Source organism: Solanum stenotomum, chromosome 10 (genome assembly GCF_019186545.1).
Source record: "Solanum stenotomum isolate F172 chromosome 10, ASM1918654v1, whole genome shotgun sequence".
NCBI lineage: Eukaryota > Viridiplantae > Streptophyta > Magnoliopsida > Solanales > Solanaceae > Solanum > Solanum stenotomum.
The window spans coordinates 48,737,725-48,761,411 of record NC_064291.1 but is presented as its reverse complement, the minus strand read 5'-3'; the positions used below and the strand labels follow the sequence as shown (position 1 = coordinate 48,761,411).

The 23,687-nt window shown below is 30.9% G+C and overlaps 2 protein-coding genes across 3 annotated transcripts; one reads left to right on the top strand and one right to left on the bottom strand.

The window, feature by feature from the left end:
- The first annotated feature begins 232 nt into the window (after positions 1 to 232).
- Positions 233 to 3,792, top strand: LOC125841627 (acyl-CoA-binding protein). Its single transcript, XM_049520798.1, has 4 exons — positions 233 to 385; positions 3,188 to 3,305; positions 3,389 to 3,451; positions 3,540 to 3,792. Exons 1-4 carry the CDS (start codon positions 374 to 376, stop codon positions 3,617 to 3,619), a joined length of 273 nt encoding a protein of 90 aa, XP_049376755.1. The 5' UTR covers positions 233 to 373; the 3' UTR covers positions 3,620 to 3,792.
- A 1,083-nt stretch (positions 3,793 to 4,875) lies between these two features.
- LOC125841609 (uncharacterized) lies at positions 4,876 to 8,937 on the bottom strand. 2 transcript variants are annotated; one of them, XM_049520768.1, is made up of 4 exons: positions 8,034 to 8,937; positions 6,084 to 6,139; positions 5,802 to 5,994; positions 4,876 to 5,447 (listed from the first exon to the last, which is right to left on the bottom strand). In XM_049520768.1, the coding sequence occupies exons 1-4, from the start codon at positions 8,799 to 8,801 to the stop codon at positions 5,091 to 5,093; spliced, it is 1,374 nt and encodes a 457-aa protein (XP_049376725.1). In that variant the 5' UTR covers positions 8,802 to 8,937; the 3' UTR covers positions 4,876 to 5,090. The 2 variants fall into 2 exon arrangements, with proteins under 2 accessions (XP_049376725.1, XP_049376726.1); XM_049520769.1 differs by having other exon boundaries at positions 4,876 to 5,444; positions 8,034 to 8,931.
- Between the last annotated feature and the right edge of the window lie 14,750 nt (positions 8,938 to 23,687).

Sequence of the window (23,687 nt, the reverse complement as noted above, 5' to 3'; positions counted from 1 at the left end):
CAATATATAATAAAACGAAGTAATAGTATATTATATGATAGAAATGTTCGTATGCATTCATTCCCTTTAGACTATAGTTAGGTAAGAAACCCAACAATTTACATGTGGTGCTCACATAGTATAGGTCCATAGTCCACACTATATTTTTGGGTCCACAATGTCTAGTAAGTGATCCAAGTGCAGTGGTGCAACTTTACACGCCAACTTGTTTAGATTATCATAATCGAATATTACGTTATTTCCTATGCTAAAATGCTAAATACTCCACTATATATATAGCCACCCTTCTTCTTGAATCTCCATCACAATCACACACCTCTTCTTCTCCAGTTTTCTCGCGTTCTTATCAAGCTAAGCAGATCAGATTTCCATCATGGCTTTGAAGGTAAATTGTCTAAAGCCCCTTTAGATTTCTTTTCTTTTTTTCCTTCCAGTATGTATTTATCTTGTTTGAAGTGGGTTCAGTGAGTGTTAATCTTTTTGACGGTGAAAAGGATTTTTCTGAGATTAATTTTCGTTTTTAATTCTGGGTTTTGTGTTGTATTAGTGTTGTTCAATTGGTTTTTGCGGATCTGTTAGTTATTTTTCTTTGTCGGTTGTGCAGCTTGTGCTGTAATTTTGTGGATTCTGTGTTACGTGAATGTAGATTAAGAGACCCAAATGGAAGGATTGTTTGGTTATTATTTTGTGTGAGGACTCTGTTATTGGGTTGATCTGATCTATTAGTGTTATTGATGTGTAAGAGCAGTTCATACTGTGGTTCGGATGCAGTACATTTTTTGGCCTTGTTGAATGATTTATGCTGATGATTACGATTTAAAAACTGAGGTAGTTGAGAATAGTCATTCGATTCGTTAGCAGATGAGCCATGCTTTCATAAGTTGTTATTAGGAATTTGTGCAGTGTGTTTTTGGTCTACTTGAAAGCTTTATAGTAATGATCGCGATGTAAGCACTGAATTCGATAAAAAGTAGTGTGGATGTAATGGCAGATTAGTAGTACTTTGGTCACTGGTCTATAGGAATTTGTACATGACATTTTTTGGCAATATTAAAAGGCATATATTATTCAATAATGTATTGTTTCTGGCCCAGAAATAGTCCACAATTTCAACAAAGTTTTGAAGATTTCATCTTATGAAAGTCTTCTTCTTTTGGTTTTTGAGATTGTTGATATTATTGGCTATATAAATGGTGTATACTTTGAAGCTGAAGTCAATGACTAAATCTAGGGTACGAGATGTTAGAATCAGATTGATTATTAGTTCATGTGCAGTTCGGGCCATCAAAATGTTAGTAGTGAACAAATTGCTGTTTCTCGAATTTACATGGTGCTACATTGGCCAACTTCTGTGTAGATAGTCTGACAAAAACTGAATATGAGATAGCACCAGCTTCTTTCTCTTACCTATCCCGTATTGCCTAGTCTAGGACTAGTTTACGTTTCCTGGTCAAAAACCTATCATCGCCCTTCCATGTTTCTTTCATTGAGGAAGGGGAGAAATTGAAAGAAATGTGCACTTTGTGTTCAGCCAGGCTTTGAGATTTCTCTGCTGTTCATAACCTAGTGAATGTAATTTAGTCTGACCTATTTTTAAGGGACTAGAAAAATTGTTGGTTGGCCAGTCGCCTCGCACTAAAAGGATTCCTGTTACCACAAGTATATAGGCTACTGAGAGGTAATGGTTGAATCATAGGGTAACCAACAGGGCAAATCAGTAAACAAACCGAAGAGGTCATAATACATTATCTGAGGATGTTTTTGGTGCTTCATTGTGATGTGTAAATAGTAACATTTCTAGAAGAGGAAAAGGAAAAAGTGATCCCTACTTCTCTACCTGGAATTCCTCAAAAATAATTTCACAAGTCAGGACTATGTTGAAGAACCGTATGACAACACCTAAGTGTCTCTAAAATTTGCATCTTAACATGGTCAAAGCAAAATGTTGGCCAGCTGAATCTTTTACAATGTTGAGGAATGTATTATTGTGCTTTTCTTGTCTAACATTCTTGCAAATACTCTTTCAACTAACCATAAACCAGTCCATCAATGAATTTGTACATATTTGATATCCTGAATTGCAAACTTTTAAGTTTTTGGCCAAAATCATCCCTAAACTATACACCTTCAACTTTAAACTACATCATTAAATTATCCTTCTTAACAGAAAACATCCCCCAAGTATTTAAAACTTAACCACTTTCATCCTTTTGTTAAAAAAATTGTCAAATAATTAATGGATTTTACACAAAAACATGTGCCGGTCTTACAGCTTTCAATTAAACTTTTCCCACATAATTTCATTATCCGTTGGAAAAAGCTCCACCCAGAATTTTTTTGAGATTGCTGAAAAGAAATAAAGTTAGGATAGTGTTGCAAAGAGACATGATCTGCTCTTCTTCTCCTTTACCAACTTAACAAAGCTGGAGCTTAATTTCATATCATCTTCACCTTCTGTAAAGTCAAAATGTAATTAGATCAACAATTTTTCGGGGCAATTTGATAGTTGAAGTGATCAAGATTCTGAATTTCATATATGACACTCGAGTATTGTTCCCCATTATTAAAAGTAAAAGTCTCAAGTCGCCACCATTTCTTGCAGATTCAATGTGAAAAAAATATTTCAACTGGTATTTTTTTAATATCAAATCAAATGAAAAATAAATTAAAACAAAATTGCTAATAAAAGGATCTGCATAATGCCAAGTGTTGTTGCCAAAAAGAATTCACAATAATATTTTAGATGTATCTCGGAATGAAGAGATTTTTTTAATCTTTGGTGATTTAGGGAGTTTTGCTTAGAGTAGTATGAATTACACATATTTTGTATGAATTCGGTTGATCTTTTGTCAAATTTTAATAGAAGGATGGAAGTTGTTAAGTTTAAAATACTTGAAGGATGTTTTTTGTTAAGAAGAATAATACAAGGATGTAATTTAAGTTAGGGGTGTAGTTTAAGGATGTTTTTGGCCAAAAACTCCAAACGTTTCATTAACCCCATGAAGGAACACTCAATTTGTATTTTAGATTTCCATAACTTCAGTTCCCCTCTTGTTTCACAAACTCTGTTCATCTCCACTATTAAGTTGGTGTCTCATCCTTATTTTATCACTAGGAAAGTATATCTGGAAATTTAACTTTGTATACTACTGCTACCACACCTTTTTACTGAACTATTTGGGTTCAGGAGGAATTTGAAGCTCACGCTGAGAAAGCTAAGACATTGCCCGAGAGTACCACCAATGAGAACAAGCTTATTCTTTACGGGCTTTACAAGCAAGCCACCGTTGGCAATGTCAACACAAGTGAGTATAATGCTTTAAATGTCTTATGTACTTGCTGTCTCAAACTAGCTACAATTTGTTCTTACGCCCTTACTTATGGGCAGGCCGTCCTGGCATATTCAACATGAGAGACAGAGCAAAGTGGGATGCATGGAAGGCTGTTGAAGGTATGTGATCTAACAGTGTTCAGATTGATTTCCTTTCTCTTGGTTGTATGAGAAACACAACTAACTGCACCGTATGCATCTATGGCAGGAAAATCCACCGATGAAGCCATGAACGACTACATCACCAAGGTGAAACAGTTGCTGGAAGAAGGTGCTGCTTCAGCATAAGGCTCATCTATCTATGTTGTTAAATTGTTATTGGAATTGGACTATGTGGCTTGTCTGATTTTAGTGTATCAGCAGGTGTATGCTTTTCCTGGCTAGGAAAAATTTTACTGCTATAAGTATGTTTGAACCTTCTATCAATAAACCCCTTAAAAAATTTGAATTTGGTTTCTTTATATTGAGTGATTAACAACTTTGTTCAAAACCTTATTGCACTGCTTGACAGAAATAGAACAGAGATGATTGAAAGTTACTCCCTCTGGAAATCTTTACTCTTCTCTTTTAATTAACATATGAAAAAATATATCATTTTTTCCTAGTTTATCTTCAATATAAATTACTTACTGTTACTATACATTAATTAATAGGTATTGTGATAAAATGAAGGAAGTATTATATTTTAGGTAGAGTATCTTAAGAGGTTTCCAAAGATATGTAGGATGAAATTGTAAAAGATTTAGCCAAGCTATTTTAAAATGATAAATTATAGTTGGGGATGATTTATTTATTTTATTTTTTTTTCCACCCATCAAAATCCGTATTGAAGCTTCAACTAAATTTGAATCACATGCGGGCTTGTTTGAGAATTGAGAGTAACACATCCTTAACTATCCTTTTAGTTAGGGATGATTGACTTATGAACTCATGTCCACAACTAGGTAGAGGAGAAAAAAAATCACCTAATTTTTACAAGAAAAGATCCATGATTTTAAATCTGAAAAAAAAATGGGCGAAGAAATTGATTGTACCGTGTGAAAAACTTTATCAAAAGATATGATTTATTGAACCAGGTAATCTTTGTAAAATTATATATATTTGAAAGTTGGTAATAACATATAATTACAAATATTTATTTATACAAGTAACATGAAGCTATATAACTTATTAATTCAACGTCCTAGAATATTTTGATATCTTATTGATGAAAAATATGATTTGCTCATTTGCTAAGCTTGTTAGTTGAAAAGGTCTTAATAATTTTCACAAAAGATGAGGTTTTCATGTTTAAAAGAATAATAAATACAGCTTAAGAATTCAAACAAAGATAATAAAATCAATCTGATTTCAAATCAAACGGGGTCGTAAAGCCTGGTCCACAAATATTTAATGTTTGCCAGATTTGAGTAGACATGACATTTATCCAGCTGCTAAGGAGTAAGGACCATACCATCCTTTCAACTTTTTAATCCAGAAAGACCAGGACCAAGTAAAACTAGTAAATGACAAGCATCCAGATCAGGAATAGTGACATCCAGCAATAATTCTGTCAAAAATCTTCACTCTTTTTAGTACTAGTTAGCATTAATAGTTTGCTTCTGTGAAGCAAATTTATGTGCATAAATGGACTTATCAACCTTATATTGTTCATTCAGTTGGAGCTATACATCATTTTTTCAATAGCATGGAGGACAAACTAATCAAAAGAGAAACTATATTTTTCAATCATGATTTTACTGAGCATGTTAACACATGACTATTGAACAAAAGGATATCTAGCTATGTAATAATCCCTTACACGAGAAGCACCATCTCGAGAAAGGATTCCCTCGAGATCCCCAATAATTCTGGCAAGCCATATCTCTAAATTCCGTTGGATTTCTTTTAAGTTGTTCCGGATGGAGTCAAAGGATCGTTTAGTGGCTAGTTGGGCTTGACCTTCAAATTCGTCCCCGTAATAACTCTTTCCGCTGTCAGTTTGTAGTACCATCAGCTTCTGTGCAGTTTCAGATGCATGCTGCTGAAGTCGAAATGCTTCAAGCAAAAACTCTGTCTGTCTTTGGGTCCGGAACTCAGGACTCAGGTTTGGTTCACAAGGATCACTGGCCTGCTGCTAAGAGGGAGGGAGATCATTATCAGTTGTATGTTTGTGTTAGGTAAAAAGCTAATAGTTGTGCAAGCTAAGAGCATAACCCAACATCTAAATATTTGAGCCAGCAGATGTAATCAAGACCAGTTTATTACCTTCTCCAAAGAAGTCCAATAGATAAAGTAGTCATTACCTAGCCTTATAGATGCATGAGGTTATGCATTTCACACAAAAAAAGATGAGTTATGTGTATTTCTTGATCTTGATTTAAACATACATAGTGTCCATTCTTAGAGAAACCTAAGCATGCATGCAACAAGCTTTGAAATCTATATGCTAAAATTTTAATCAATAAGCTTGCAGTGTTGCAGTAATTACCATTCTTCTGCATAGATCATCGATCTTGCCAGCAAGAGCTTGGTATCTCTTCACTTGCTTCCGCGTTGATGATGGTACCTTAGATAAATCAGTCTTCCCAATTTTTTCCAAATTCAGTAGCTCCTGTTCAAGTAACTTTAGTTTGGAGGAGACTCCTGTTGATTCACCATCTATCTTCCAAGGGGCCTCCCTTCTGAGAAAGAAAAAAGGGATCACCCTAGTTAGTTGCTTCAACATCAAAATGCAATCGTCTAAGCATTTCTCTAATCACAGAATGTTTACCTTGCTACAAAATGCTTTAAATGGTGAAGTGAATCGCCAGAATCATACTGCATATCCTGCATTAAGAAAACACATTTTCTTCAGACCCAATAGCATCCTAACTACCAAGCTGGTTTTACTAAGATAGGTATGACATCTCACATAGAAGGAAGAAGCTGAATAAGAGTCAAAAGAACCTCATTCTCCTACCATCCAAGCTTGAAACTAGAATTCAAGCATTGTGATCTAGATGTTTATTTCTCTTTTTGCTCTAACCATTGTAAATCTGATTTTATCCCTAACCAGCTCACGAGGCATAGATCAACTAATAGTTAGGTAACTTAGGTTTTTTTTTAAGGTTGTCATGTGTTTTCTTTAGTCTTTCTGTTAAAGTTGAAGACAACATAGTGAAATGCTCCAGTTTCCTCTGGTTCCAAATAAATGAAAAGGGTGTCTGTACCAAGGTTAAGAAAATCCAGATCTTCTCTTTTATATAATAAAGAGAAAAATGACAAAAGACAAAAAACACAGCCACAAATTGAATGTGTGATCTCTACCTAGTCCAAACTTGACACATCCACCAAGTATAGGGGAAATGTTTCAGTGATCCTTTTGAATGGGAAAGATAAGTGCCTGGATTAGAGGCGGCTTTAGGTAGTTCAAGTTTCATGGAGGCACTTGCTTTAATTTGAGGATATGTCGGCATTACCAAAGCTAACATTGTAATTGGAAAAATAAGATACATAGACAGACAAGGGCAAGATACAGCTTGCAACAAGAAAGGGAAGGATATCTTTCCATTGAGGTTGATGAATCTTAAACAGAAATATAACAGATTGACTAGATGTTGACTGATAACAGCCCATCCTTTGCTGATATAAGGATCCATTTTAACCAGAATTGAACTTCCCTAACCAAAGGGGATATATAATTGGATGTCATTAGTTGGTGGAGGGTCAGAGTTCTATGCCAACAAAACGGTCCGTTTTAAATGGATTTCGGATTTCTAGAGTTAATCCGAATACATTTTTTTGAGCTTCCTTCATAACCAGGAAACCAACCTTCATGCAAAGTATTCAACCAAAGGGGACCATTCTTGAAGCAAGAATTGCAAACCTCTAATAGGACGAAAAAGGTGAAAGAAGAAAAGTACGAAACGATGACCTGGTTTTCAAGCAGTGGTCCATAACACCAGTATAGGGTAAAAATGAACAGTTGAGGTGAGCATTATCTTTCAGTAAACAGAAAACCATATCCTGGGTAGTTTGAACTTTCAGTAGCCACCAAGAAGATCAAACCATTCAAAATTTTAGATAATAGAGACAGGAGTCTCAACAATAAAGACAAATCACAAGACAAGTAGGAGGTAACTGAGTACACACTAAACTACATATTTCATTAATAAGCATCTCAGAATGTAATCATTATACAATTCAATTTAAATTTGGCGCTGAACTACTCCTGGAGAAACACCTTCATTTCAGCTTTATCAGAAACAATTAGAACTGGATATTCCTGTGAAATTTTCAGGTATGTGAAGAAAGCTCATAAAGGTCTGTACTTCACCAAGAACTCTATCAGCCAAACATTTTATTACTTTTAATTTTGTTCATCCTCAATTGCTCTGGATCATCTGTTTCATCAGATATCACATACAAAAACAAATTCCACAGCCTTAAGATGAACAAACAGATAAACACTAAGAAGAAAGAATATCAGATAGTACTTAGTACAATCCCATGGTTAAATAAAAGAAGCAACGTTTTCATAAGTTCCACCATGGAAAACCAAATATAAGACAAACATAAAAGAGACAAATTTTAGTCCAAGTTCTTCCTACATATGAAGATCCTGGAAAGGACTTTTGTGTTTTATTTACCACATTATGACAACACTCACTATAAAACCTCAAATAACAACAACTATAAAGAACAAAAAAATTCCCAAAAAGAAAGAATGAATGGATCATACCTGCCAAGGACTAGCTTTTTCAGCCCAAAACTTAGAAGCAGAATTCAAGTACTCTGAGTTAAACCCATTACTCTGTCCATAAACACCACTCATTTGTTCAGCATTAGGAATCCCATTAGCCAAGTAACACTCTTCCATCCCTACCCCCAAATCCATCCCTTCAGATATCCCAACTTTCCCAAACCTTAAACCCATTTCAGCATAGCAATCTCCAACACCATCACTCCCACCATCTCCACTAGTACTATTCTCCATCTCACAACCCCTTCTACTCATAAAGTTCAACATTTCATCTCTTTCACTAATCTCCCTTTTCAAGTCCTCAATATTAGCCCTTAACTCACTTTCCATTGTCTCAAACTGCTCAGCTCTCCCTCTTAACTCAGCAATCTCTTCATCACACTCATCGATCTGCTGTAACAACCTCTTCTCTTCTTGCTGCCAGGCATGTCTATGACTTGCAAAGATTTCCACAACTCTTGCATTTGCCTTTGAATCCTCTTTTCTCCTGAAAAGTAGCTGCTTTAACTGCTCCTCTGTGTCAATAAGCTGAAAAGTTAGCTCCTTGTTGCGGTTCTGAAGTCTTCCAACCAAAGAAACTGCATTTCTTGGTAAAGACCCAAGAAAGATAGCGAAACTGAGACCCAAATATGAGGAGAAAATCTTTTCCAAGTGTTTATTGTTGGGTTTTAAGGAGAAAGGGGAAATGGGGTTTTCTTGTTCTTGTTGTTGATGATGGTGTTGTTGTTGTTCTTCATGTGCCGCCATTACTGGAAAGTTGTCTTCAGTGTGTGTGGGGAAGCTTTTTGGGGTCACCTTTTTCTGGTTTGCTTTTTGGGTTTTTGAGTGATTCTATTCAAAAACAAGTATCTTTAGGCTTGAGCTCTACACCCCATGTGACCTTTTATCTTGTGGTCTCTTTTGCTAATAAGTCCTTTTCATTGTTTTTTGCAAATTTGTAAGAAATGTTTTTGGGATTGAAGTGAAAAGAGGAAAGTGGATGTTAGAAGTTAGAACTCTTCAACAAACTATTTTTTGGGGAAAAGAAGCAGCATAATACTTTCTTGATGGGGTATAATAGACTTAAATATGTATACAATTGAACAAGCAGTCACATGCGATTTATGTAGCGTAATATAAGTAGGACGCCATGTAAGACATAAATTGTCATAGAGAACGTCTCGTAGGACAAATGTGTTCATTTGTTCAATTTTATACAAATTTAAGTTGATACTTTAGGGGTGTTCACAGGTTGGATTGGATTGGTTATTAGTCAAAACCAAAATCAAATCAACATAATCGGTTTTAAAATTATTAAAACCAAACCAAATATAATATACATTTATCGGTTTGGTTGTTAACGGTTTCGATTCGGTTTATTAGCCGTACACAGAAATAAAAGAAATAATTCATTCAAAACGTGAAAAAGTGACAACAATCCATTCAAAACGAAAAATAGTTAGAATGACTGACATTACAAAACTTTTGATCATTGAATTTACTATGAATAAAACTTCAAAATTCACTATTTTGTCCTAGAAGGAATAAATATTGACTTTCAGTCCCATAAAGAATTGTTATAGACACTTATATACATAAAATTAATAAGATAAATGTTATTATCTTAGGCTTTTTTGCTTTCATAAGTAAATTATAAATAAATTTTGATGAAAACATACATAAGATCTTTAAAATTGTTTATAAAAATAATATATTATGTATGCATAATAATAAAATATAGGGAAAAGGGTCAAAATTACCCCTCAACTTTGTTTTATTGATTGACTTTACCCCTGTCGTTAAAAGCAAGTTATTTTTACCCCTACCATCAATAAACTTAACAAATATACCCCTCATTGGATGGAAAGCCCCAAATCAATTAAAATTATCCGATTTTACTTAGATTACCCAATTTTAACCCGATCCGACCCACTTAATAATATACCCAAAATTTCAACCATTTACCAGAAATCATCTTTGCCGCGTTCACCATAAACCCTGTTTTTCATTCCCTTTGATCAACTGATACTGCTCCAGTAACAGTCATGGGATTAAATAGCCAAAACAAGTTAAGATTACTAATGAAAAAAGTGCTTTAGGAAAAGTTTTTTTCGGGTTTTCAACTTCACCAACCAAAGTACTCACATTATCCCAAAAATTCAAATTTCAAAACAATGAATTGAAGAACATATTCCAATCCTTCTTCACCCCTTTTTGCCCTAAACTGATCCACTATGGGGCTGAATCTTTGGAATCGCAATCAACGACATTATAATGAAAGGTTCAAGTGATACAATCCCAAGAACCCACAATAGCTAATCCAGTATAATTCAAAAACGATAACAATAACATAGATACCGAAATAGCCATATATCTCGGTAACCAAGAACTAAAAATTGGGAAAAGCTTCTCCATATAACTAATACACAAAATAGGAAAAAATGCAATGTTGATAACACCTCTCCGAGATCTCCTTCACCACCATCGCCGAAACCACCACCTCTCCCACTACTCTACCTCGTCCAAGTCAACAGCCCTATCAAGAGTCAATTTCTTGCTTTCTAAGACCAAATCCCTTCTGTGTTTCCCATAAAAAGTTAACTCGAGGAACACGTGAATGAAACCTCGTACAAACTCCACAACAATCTTGTTGAAAATCAAGAGAAGAACTGGATAAGATTAACGGTTGAAGTGGTCAACAAGTTTTGGGTAGATTTGACCTCACATCTAACTTTGAAAATCGGGTATATTATTAAGTGGGTCGGGTCGGGTTAAAAGTGGGTAATTTAAGTAAAATTGAATAATTTAATTGATTTGGGGCTTTCCATCCAAGAGGGGGTATATTTGTTAAGTTTATTGACGGCAGGGGTAAAAATAACTTGCTTTTAACGGCAGGGGTAAAGTCAACCAATAAAACAAAGTTAAGGGGTAATTTTGACCTTTTTCCCTAAAATATAAGTAGATAATTTATCCAATTACCTAGCTAGGTTTGAATCCAATTCCCTAGCTAGGTTTGAAGGAAAGAGGAACTGCAACTCGATTTGAGATGAAATCTGGCAATAGCTCTAGGGCATCGTACTTAGGGGATACGCACTCAGCTCGCTCAGGATTCTGTCTTTAGTCAGTTGGTAACTTCTAAGCGTTAGTGCGCATGGCCTTGCTTTGCGCTCACCAATGAGCAGTGAAAGTCCTGAAACTTGTTAATTGACTAGCTGACTTCCGAAAGGAATCGGAGCTCTTCTAGCCACTAAGTTTCATTTGGTTATTTCTTCATTTTTTTCGAACAAAATCATAACCAAATCAAATACTATCGATTTATAAAAATCTAAAACCAAACCAAATCAACTATCGATTAATTTAATCAGTTTGGTTCAATTTCTTAGTTTGAATTGATTTTTATCCAAATCGTGAGCACCCCTAGTCTACCGTCAACAATCAAAATTAGAGATCATAGATGTCATTTGAGACTTAGTTAAGGAACACATTTATGTATTATGCAAAAAAATAAAATAAGGGTAAAGAAGAAGAAAGAGAAAAGAGATTATAAGATGGAAAATATTTCTTACTGGTAAAGTGAAGTGTAAATAGTCAATTAGCTGAGTTATTAACATTTTGTTCTTCAAAACCTTTAAAGAAAGTTGAGTAGTTTTATTATTAATCAAAATAGTTAGTTATATACGTCATTATTAACTATCGTTTAATAATTAATACGATGAATTAGACTTTTTTTAGGTTTAAATTTCTTTTCTTTTTTTTTGGGGGGGAGGGGGGATTATTTTAATGGTGTCTATTAGATATAGTTATTAAGCTACCCATATATGTCGTTGCATTTCATTATATGTTTCAACCTCAATTGGAATAGGAGGTTTTATAACTAATTGAGGCTAATGTATATATTTAAAAGAGATAAAACATTTAAGTGTTAATTTATTTACACACTTAAATAAAATAGTCTTTGTGTATTTAGACGTTATCTTATTTTTATCCATTTTTACATATTATTTTCTTCTTGCTGCTAATTTATATATGAAAGTGCGTTTGAGGAGCCTGTTGATTTTTGCCTTAATGATTAACCTTTGCATGTTTAAATATTTTTACAGTTTAATATCTTAATTAATTAGCCCTTTTAATTTTTATTCTTAGGCGAAATTACTAGCAAAAAATAGGCATGTAGTATAAAGTGTGTGGCTTAACGATAAAAAAATATGTATGAGAGATTGGTATTTAAATTTCAATAATACATGCTAAGTGATTTGTTGATAACTCTTGATTTTACATTTAACTTTGAAGAAATTTAATTTGTATTGGTAATTAAAAAATAATATTAATAGACGAAAAAAAGCCAAAATTATTCAAAATTATATTTAATAAACTACCTTTGACCAGTCCTAAACATAAGGGTTTTTTCATGTTCTCCGTAATTCTTATGTCCAAAATTCCACCAAAATAGTACTCCTCTGTTCCTAATTACTTGTTCACTTTTGAATTAGTACATCTATTAAGAAATTAATTAATGACATAGTGAGTTTATCATTTTACCCTATTAATTATGAAGTTGATGAAAAGTTCTGCATTTTTCAAAGTAATTAGTCATTTAATTGAGGGTATAATAGGTAAAAAAATTATCCTTTCTTGATTTGTCAAAATGAACAAGTAATTACGGATAACTATAAAAGAAAAAGTGGACAAATAATTAGGGACGGAAGGAGTATACATTTTTACTACAAAATGGATCTTGATTGAAGTAGTGACATTTTAATTAAATATTTAGATCATGTTTGTTTTAGGCATAAACAATTTGGAATCAGAATCAACAGTCTGTACAAAGGACCACTTTTATTTAAGGCCTTTTCAGATCTTTAAACTGATGGATTTTCAACCAATCAACTCTTAATAGGGTCCAGTTTGATTTATTATTTATTTATATAGTGATTACGATGGAGGTTTTATGAAGATGTTTGGAGTCTAGAAATATAATTACGATATACATTAGAGTAATTAAAGGCATGTATAATGAAGTTAAGATTTGAGCGAAGATCGTAAAAAAAAAACTTTGATCACTTTCCAATCGAGATGAGATACACTAGGAATTAGCTCTCAATTTGTTTTTATTTGCTTTGATGGTCGATGAATTTACATGACATAATCAAGAGGAAGTATTATAATGTATGTTATTTGTAGATGATGTAGTATTTTATTGAAGAGTCACACTGCTAAATTAATGATAGACTAGAGATTTGGAGACAAATTGTAGAGTCTAAATGCTTTTGGATGAGCAGGACTAAAAGAAAGCACATGAAATGAAAGTTCAGTGTCGCATCACACAAGGTAAATAGGAAAGTGAGTATTGATACATAAGTCATCCTCAAAAGAGGAAGTTTCAAGTATCTTGAGTCTATAATTAAAGTAAATAGAAGGATTGAAGAAAATGTCGCAGATCATATTAAAGCGAAATGGGTCAAATAGAGGCTCGTGCCTACGTGATAAAAAATGTGTCTTTTAATACTTAAAGATAAGTTCAATAGAGTGTTTGTTAGTCCAAATATATTGTACGAAATAGATTATTGGCTAGTTAAGAACTTGCACTACGATCTACATAAGTACTACTACTAAACTTTAAATAGGAGTATCTGTTTTTTAAATATCACTCACTTTAGGTTCGAACTTCGAACACCTACTTAACTTTCAAGTACTAAACAATTAAAGATTTTTTGATTGTTGATTAAAGTTATACATATATGTTAGTAACGTAAAAACTTGTTCGATAAAATTTAATTTTTCCATCTTCTACTTTACATGTACAAATATAATTTTTTATAACTTATACATATAAAATTCTAAATTACTATCAATAAATTACATCCAAATGAGGTACCAATTAACCCCAAAGAGTGAGAGGGACTAAATACTGTAAAAAGATAGAAATACTGTATTATTTTTGTTCTAATTTAGAGATTTGGGGCAAAGCTAGAAGGCTAGCTAGCCTATAGTCTAGGGATAGCTTTATGAATAGTTAGGGAAAGCCTATACTATATAGTTATGACAGTACATTAAATTTCATTGGGAATTGTGCTATATAGTTTCCACCCCTTTTCTGCATGGCATCATTTCTGTGCATTAGAATAATTTTACTCTACATTCATGCAATTATCATATCAATTGTACATGCTCTCTGAAATTATATTTATACTTTTTTGTCCTTCTATGGTGTGAAGCGAAGTGTAAAATTGATGGCCTAAAGTTAAAATACGTTAATTTTTTTTTAATAGATCGATCAAATTATGCCCCCCACCACAACCACAATCATAAAAATATAAATAGAACTAATTTTAAAAAGTTGACTTAGAACTTAGAAAATGAAATCGTCAAAAATATAAAAAAGAAAAATATGTACATAAAAAATTTAGGAGAAAATCAGTATGGAAGATGTAGGCAAATAACTAAATATACTCATTTATACAACTTCAATCCAATTTACAAAATTAACTTTAAAATCTCTTATTAATAGTAATAATAAAGTACATAAATTGTATGTTACATGTAATAATAGAGTATACTAATTTGGAAACTTTTATTTGGGTGCATAAGACAATGACTTTATTAATCTTGCCCTTCAGTTATCCATAATCTATATCTATATATAATAAAGCTGAATGTAGAGGAGGTGATGTGGCATGCTTCTAGAGTCAAGAATCACATTTATCTTCTTTCTTTCTCAAAATTTTGACATTTTTCTCAATTATTTCCATTTATTAAATGATGTATCAGAAAATCTTTAAAATGTTTATTAATTACATTTTCTTAATTATTAATTATTTTTTTTGCAGAAGTAATTCTTCAAATCAATCTACGTTACTGATTTCTTGCATTTACTCAAATCATAACTATCACTTATTGTGTTTCACTCCATTTAGAAACCTTTGAAATCATTTTCATTTCCGTTTGAAAAATACACCAACCTACAAATTCTATTTTTTTGTTCTTAGTTCTAACTCATATACATATATAATATCGTAGTCATTCCAACAGCCCATTCACAATTTTTATCTATTCTTCATTTGTCTCATATTTTATTTTTTTGCTCTGATGTAATCTTATTTACCTTATTTTGTTTTTAGTATTTTATTGATGTATTATATTTGCATGTTAAGAACTTGTTTAAATATTCTTTCTTGATAATTTCTATGTTTCAGATTTGGTGAATGTAATTTTATTTGGTAGATTATATTTCTTTTGGTGATTTTGTGTTGTTATGATGGATAAATAGGTTTCTTTTTGTTCATTTTGATTCAGGACTCAGAAGTGAAATTTTTATTTTGTTCTTCAAAGAATATGAGTTTTTGATAGAGTAAGCCGATTTGTCAAGGTATTATAATTTTCGTTGTCTTTCACCATACTTTCTTATCGCAATATTTTTGTTTTATTTCCTCCGCTCATTTTATATATGTGCTTCTCAATCTGTGTGTATGAGTATACATAAATAGATTAATTTTTCTTATTATTTATATGGTTAATCTTTTATTTCAAAAGTTATTTTCTTCATTTGATTTATCAAAACAATAAATTTACTATGTATTTGTAATATATTCCCTTTGTTGAAAGTTGTTGATCAATTTTCTCATGAAATCGTGTAAAACATAACTCATCACATCAAAAGACTGACTTGTGATTGAATAGATTAAATTATTGTTGCATAAGAAAAGAATGAGAAAGTCGTTAGTAGAGGAGGGCTTCTACGTTTTAAACTAAAATTATCGATCAAATATACAATTTAGATGCTAAATCAAATATAAACTTCGTTGTTACAAAAATTTTATTCTATATGAAGTGTTAATTAAATTTAGGCATAGAAAAGGTTATATACTTTTTAATTTCTTCCTTAAAAATATCTAAATATATTCCTGACTCATTTTTTTGACATTTTTTCTAAATTATTTATTATTCAATTGGATTTAAAAAGACCTCATACATTAAATATTCATTAAAAAAAAATGATATTTTACATTGATTCTGAGCAAGAATGTAATATGTGAAATTTTAATTTAATTTCTTATAATTCTCACTTTGTAGTGCATCAATTTTTGTAATGTATTGTAATATGTGAAATTTTAATTTACTTTCTTATAATTCTCACTTTGTAGTGCATCAATTTTTGTAATGTATTGCTTCTTGCAGGAGTTAAGAGATATATCAAATAGTGTAAAAATGAGAAGAAGACTAGAAAATTATTATGGAGAGAGTTTCAATATTATAATTACCGGCCACTTGACATGAATATCCTTTTTAATAATCTGTATTTTTTAAAAGAAAATCATTGAAATAATTTAGTACTTTTAAAATTTGTTGTTTATGAATACTTAAATGAAACATTCTATTTCTTAAGTTTGCATTATCAGTTTTTACATTTTCTTATTCTTTTTTCATTTCAGTTAATATATATTGATTTAAATAAATAGATTCATATTTAATCTTGATGTTCACACATATTTTATAAATTATATAAAGAATCACGAATCAAAAAAATAATAAAATAATGAAAGATGTTTGATTAATATATATTACAAAGATTGTACTATTAATATTTGTTCATATTTTATATTTCATAAATTGATACTTCTTTATTTAGCTTGGAATGTTACTCACATATCCTTTGTCAAATTAAAGAACTTCATATATAAGATACTAAAAGAATTATAAGCAAGATGCAGTTATAAACAAATGTTTGATTGATTAAAAAAATATTTTTTCAATAAAATATATGAAATTAATATTCAATTATATGTTGGCTTTTTTTAATAATCGCGCGAAGCGCGATCAAGTGCACTATGTATATATCCGATTTCAAAATATTGAGTTTGAGTGAATTCATTGATTCATTATTATATACATTAATGAATCTAGAATATAAAAAAAAAAAAAAAAAAAAAAGAAGGGAATGGCCGATAAAATATCTAGAGGGAGTTAATTAATTACTAGTGATATTTTACGATTCTAATTGGTATTAATTGAGGTTGATCATCATTAGTGAAAAAAGCAATATTAATCCACTTGTTAATGGCGAGGGCAGGATTGTCCAAACATTAAACAAGAAAAAGTTAAATATTTTTGCATATTTATGACCTGTTTGGTCAAGTTTCTAAAATCAATTTATTTTAGTAAGTGTAAAAAAATAATACTTTTGTGGTCATTTTGCATTGACCAATAAATTTTTAAAGAACTTTTACACAACAATTAGTGTTTGATCAGATTTTTTCAAAGTGTTTTTAAGTGCATTTTTTTTAAAAGTGTTTTACAAAAAAATTCTTTTGAAGAAACACTATTTTTTTCTAACTTATGCTACTTCAGAAACACTTATTTTCTTCGCAAAGCTTGACCACACCTTTTCTAAAGTAAGTACTTTTGGTCACCCAAAAACTTAGTCAATCAAATTACAACTCATATTTTTAAAAATATACATTTAAATTAAAAAATTATTCACAAAGAATATGATCCAACATAACTCGAACTTCAACTTTAAATTTAATTTGTTTTCGGAAAAGGGTCAAAATTGCCTCCGAACTATATGAAATAGACTATTTATACCCTTCGTTACATTTTGGGATCAAAAATGCCCCTGCTGTTATCCTAAGAGACCACAAATACCCTCAAGAGTTAACACCCCAAATTTTTGTTGACGTGGCAAGCCATGTGGGACTAATCCTTCCACCTAAGCGTTGCCAACTAGGATTCACTACAAAAGAACTAGACCTTTAGCGGCAACAACAGTCGCCACAAAAGCCCAGAAAATCGTCACTAAAAGTTTTTAACATTAAATTCTAATTTTGTGTTTTTTTCTTCATTGTTTTTAAAAAATCAAATATGATATCGATTAAGTAGGAGTTTGAAGACACTATATGTTTTATTTTTATGTCATATGTAAATGTATAAAATGTACAATGATGCATTATATATATATAGTAGGAGATTTGAATCGAGAAGTAATTTTGATTATTTTTCGTAATAATATTGGATGTTTTTAATATGGATATTGCAAGTTATTTAATTTAGAAAATTAGGTCGCAATTGAAAATTAATTATCATATTTTTTTGTTGAAAAAATAGGTTTTACTAGCGAATGGTTGTTGGAGCCTTAGTCGCCACTAAAAATCACTCATAACCTTTAGTGGCAATATTTTGGGATTTTGTGGCAACTTTGTCACCACTAAAAGTCAAGTTCTTTTGTAGTGAATCTTAGTTGACAATGCTTAGGTGGAGGGATTAGTCCCATGTGGCTTGCCATGTCACTAAAAAATTGGGGTGTTAACTCTTGAGGGTATTTGTGGTCTCCTGGGATAACTGCGGGGGTATTTTTTATCCCAAAATGTAATGGAGGGTATAAGTGGTCTATTTCGCATAGTTCAGGGGCAATTTTGACCCTTTTCCGTTTTTTTTTTAATAAAATGAATATCTTTATATTTTCATAACCGAACATCCCCCTTAAATTACTCCAAAATTAAATCAACAACTATTTATTTTTTTCAAAACCAAAAATCTTAGACCCCATAAAGAAAATAAACTGACAAAGTGAAAAAGGTGTATAATCATTTCAATTCAAAAAGGTATAAATTGCCAAAATCTGCATCTCATTTTTATTGTTTTTTGCTGCTAAATCGTACTCACGTATTTTGGACATATAATGACAGTATTGACCCCTGACAACATCATGTGTGATAAAGGAGAATCAAAATCTGAGGGCTTACCTGTCATTTGTCTATTGTGTTTAAAGTTTCATTAGCCTTACTAATTAGGTTTATTAATACGTATTGTATCCCTTAAATTTGTAGTGTACCACAGATAATTGCAAGTTCAAAATGAAACAAGAACGTTTTAATCATTAATAGTTGGGGTCAAATATATTTCTACTTTGTATATTAGTTTAAATGGTCTTTATATGTCTTTAAAACTTCATGAAGATGTCACTATTCTGATGCTAGGAATGCTCAAAAATCTATAACAATATTGTTTTACTCCTCAAAATTAAATTAACTACCATTAATATATAAAATCATCTCAAATGAAATTTAAATAATACATAGTTATACCATCAAGTTAATTTTTCACCTAGCTGAAACTCTATCATCAATCCTTCTCAAATCAACAATAGTGTTCCCAAAGTCCCAAATCAACCTCCTTTTGTTAAGATCAACTTAGGTACATAATTTTTAGCTTATAAACTATTTACAATAATATTATGACAATCAAGATAAAGTTATAATGGTTGACGGTCAACAATCGTATAACAAAATTGATAAAGTGGTAATAGAAAAAAATGATAAAATATAAAGTAAAAGAAATCATTTGGTTTTTGTGATTTTATTATGAGCAATGTTATTGGGGGGAACGTGTGGAGTAACAACTATTTTCAAGTGGTGTTTTTGAGAATGGAGATATCTAGAAACAATTATTATAATAATGATTGATTCAGAAATACGATAAAAGGAAAAAAAAAATGCACAATTTTACAAAATTTAACCCTCAAGAACAACATTTAAAACATTTTGCATCGTTAACGGACAAATTTGATATTATTTCTCATTCATAAAAACTTTGGTGCAAGTAGAGAACATTGATTCATGTTTTTTGGTGCAGGCATATTCATAAATGTTCCATTGACTAGTCGATGAGGACCATACATGCATATTTATTATTGCCAACTACAATTCATAATTATGGAGTACAATTTATTGACCAACAGTTTAATTATTGGGAGAGGTATATATCCTAGTTGATTTGTTTTGTATAAGGTATTAATTTGAAATTTTATATTCGAATTTTGAGAATAAAATTTCCTTTGATAGAAGTATTTTTACTTTTAAAATGATTTTTAATTATAATGTAATTAATTGTAATCGAATAAAAGAAAAATGAATTTAAGTTGCATTTGCTTGTTATATTATCCAAATAACAATCTCCATCACGATCCTTAGTATTCTTAATTTATATTCTCTTCGTTTTCTCATAATTTCAATAGTAATCGTCTTATAATTATATATAGCACTCAATGACTAATGATCAGAATGTTCGCGTAATTTCTAAAAACATATTCCAAACGAATGAGATAGAACAATAAAAAATACCCCAATTTGTTTCAAAATATTATCATGTTTTGCTTTTTGAGAGTCAATTTGATTGACTTTCAAAACTAAATTTGATTAGATTAATTCTATATTTTAAACTTAAAATTTTGGTAGTAAAAAACTATGAGGAAAATACTATAAATTGCAATGTTTCTCATATCAATATGATGAAAAAATACATCCTGAAATGTTGATCAAAGTCCATATCGTTTGGCTCTCATAGGTAAAACACGTGTCACAATATTTTTTTTCAACTCGATTCATCTACGAATTTTAACGCCAAACCAAATTCAAATAGCCGATCATTATCTTCCTCTATTTTTGTATATAGCCTCGTCTATGTATTTTCAATCATATTCATTGCGGAATAATATTAATTTTTTCTAGTTTTTATTTTTAATATTATACATCATTTATATTTTTTGTTGGCCAAAAATAGTTGAATTACATTCTAAAATTTTCAAGTCACCAACGATACTACTTGTTGCTGATAGGACATGGGTCATTGGACCCTAAATTTAACTGGGCTCGAAGCCCAATAAAAGTGCTCACATGGTCACATTGGCCCATCAACCAAGCCTGAAATTTTTGGTATAATAGGAAACAGAGTTCAGCCATAGAATATCATTAATTATTTTTGACCAACAAAATATATATATATATATATATATATATAAAGGAGGACCATAGACAAGGTGATGTGGCACCTCTCTATGGCCTCCATTTGCATTTAGCTTTTTTCTTTTTTTTTCGCTTTTTAAAAAAAATAAATTAATTATTATATTATAAAAATAAATTACTTAAATTTATTACAAATAAATATTGTATTGATGGAGGAACATTTATAACAAAAATTCTTCATATTCTTTTTTTATTTATTTGTCTCACTTATAATCTATACTAGATAAATATTGCCCGTGCTCTGCACAGGCCCGATATGATTTATAATTTGACGTGGTTATCCTGTATTACAGAAAGAAATTTCATTCACTTTAAGATAACTTGAATCCTCAATAGCAATAGTTACTTACATATAATCATAATTTCAAAAACTATTTACAGTATGCTCAATTCCATAGATATGTTGTAATTTAACATAAAACCACAGCACACAATTTTATAACACGTACATTGAAGTGTAGTAAATATTGTTCCTTTCTAGAAACTGTTTTGAGATGATAATTTAACATAAAACCAACACACAATTTTATAACACGTAGTAAATCTTGCTCCTTTCTAGACACTATTTTGAGGAAGAAAACATCTCCAGATCAATGTATAACAATTTATTGATGAGACATTTTTGACAAAGGATGATATACATGACCACGTGCTGGCATGGGCCCAATATATGTTATTTTTGTTATTTTAATTTATGTGATACTTCGTTCGTCCCATATTAATTGATTACTTTTCATTTTGCACGATACTGAAAAATAAGAAAATAACTTTACTAATTCAACCCTTAAAAAACTTTGTGAGAATTTTAAATGTGACACTTTCAAAAGGAATTAACGGCAAGGGTAATATATGAAAATTTTAAAAATGTTTTGTTGATTTAGTAAGGTGACCAACAAATATGAGACAAGTATTTTTAGAATAATAGTCAATTAATATGGGACGAAGGGAGTGTCATAGAATTTGAAAAGTTAGCCTAATTTTTATATGATTTTAAAAAGATTTTATGTTGTTAGTACTTTTTATATAATTTTAAAAATAATACATATTACTCTCTTTGTTTCAATTTACGTGGCATATATAGAATTCAAAAATTAATCATTTTTTATATGTCTTTTAAATATTTAACGTAATTTTCAGATCATATATGTCACTTCTCCTGTCCCCATTTATGTAGCACTGATAAGATTTTTTTAGAGTCAAGTTATTTTTTATATGTATTTTATACTTTTAAAATTGTTAATTATTGTGATTTATAAATTGGTACCAATGAAATTTTGAGAGTCAATTTAATATTTTTATATAACTTTTAAATATTTAAGTTGTTAATTGTTGTGATTTATAGTGTTATTTATGTTTATATAATTTTTAGATATATAACAAACTAAAAAAAAGACATAATTTTTCCATATTTGGTAAACAAATAAAGTAATTAGCATTTTTAAAAATGATTTTGCCATAAAAAATAAAATGAAAGAAGTTATGAGGTAGAAATAAAGAGAAGGAAATAAAGTTGCTATTCAAAATAAGAAGTGGGCACCTATATTATATGCATTAATTATAACTAATAGAGGGGAAAGTGGCTGGTGTAGTTCAACGACATGTGCTTTCTCTTTGAAAATGTATATTAAAAATTCCAAAAAAATCAAAAATAAAATTTGATGTTAGAAATAAAATATAAGAAAGCCATATCATATAATGGGCTCAAATACATATAGAAAATTCAAGGAGAAGATCAAAGCAAGCAGAGAAGAGAAAGCTAAACAGTTGTATAAGCTTAGCTAAAAACAGAGAATTGACTTTCCCAAGTCAATTATTTTAACGACTGCTGATTATCGAGAAATATTCAATGAGAAGAACAGAAGAGAGGAAATACCAATGACAGTAAGTTTCCTTATGGAGAAGATATTACAATCGATCCTTAACAAATGAACTTAAAATAAATCACATAATTTACAAATATGTGTATTTTCTTTGGCAGGCACCTCCTTAAGATCCATTAGAACTGAAAACATCCTATGAATCAAGTTCTGATCTCACTTCTCTCAGTGAGAAAACAAATGAAAAAGTTAGGCCTTTTATGTCTTTCTATCTTTTGTTCTGTCAAATATGTTGTCGTCTCTCAACCTTTAGGAATTAATATGTTATCTAAATAGCGAAATAATAGAATCATCAACATATAATTGTAAAGCCAAGCAATAAGGTTGATTAGGCATTTCTAGCGAGGAATTTCCAACCAAAGAAAACAAATACATAATAGGCATTTCACAACTAAATCAAACAGTCCATTCATGCATTTTACCAAACAGGTAGTAGGCATTTCATAACACCTTCCAAAAATTAGCCCTACTTGGTGAGTAAAGCATAACAATAGCATGGGCCATGGGAACACATAGTGAACAAGATTGAAATAGCGAGGAACATATAAACAATAATAGGAAAAAAAAAAACACGTTGTGATTTAACTTTCAAACTTCCATCAACCCAATTGTTTTTCTTGAACCTCATTAGAAAACCTATAGAGAAGAAAACCTAATGAATGAATATAAAATAATTGAAGAGGAAGACAACAAAGAATTACCTTAAAATTGAAGCACTACTTAGAGAAGCTTGAACAGGAAAAGTTATGGAGGCAAATTACCACTGTCTTCCTCTTCAATAGATGAGAGATATAGCACGATAAAACTGCTAGCCACATAACCACGTCCACGTGGAATAAGATGGAAGTAGGGTGGACGTATGGCAACAAACTGAAATGACCAGAATATCCTCAGCTAACAAAAAGTTTTTCCCCAAGTAGACATGTTGAAAACTGTGAAACTGTCTCCATATATAAAGGACGGCCATAGACAAGGTAATG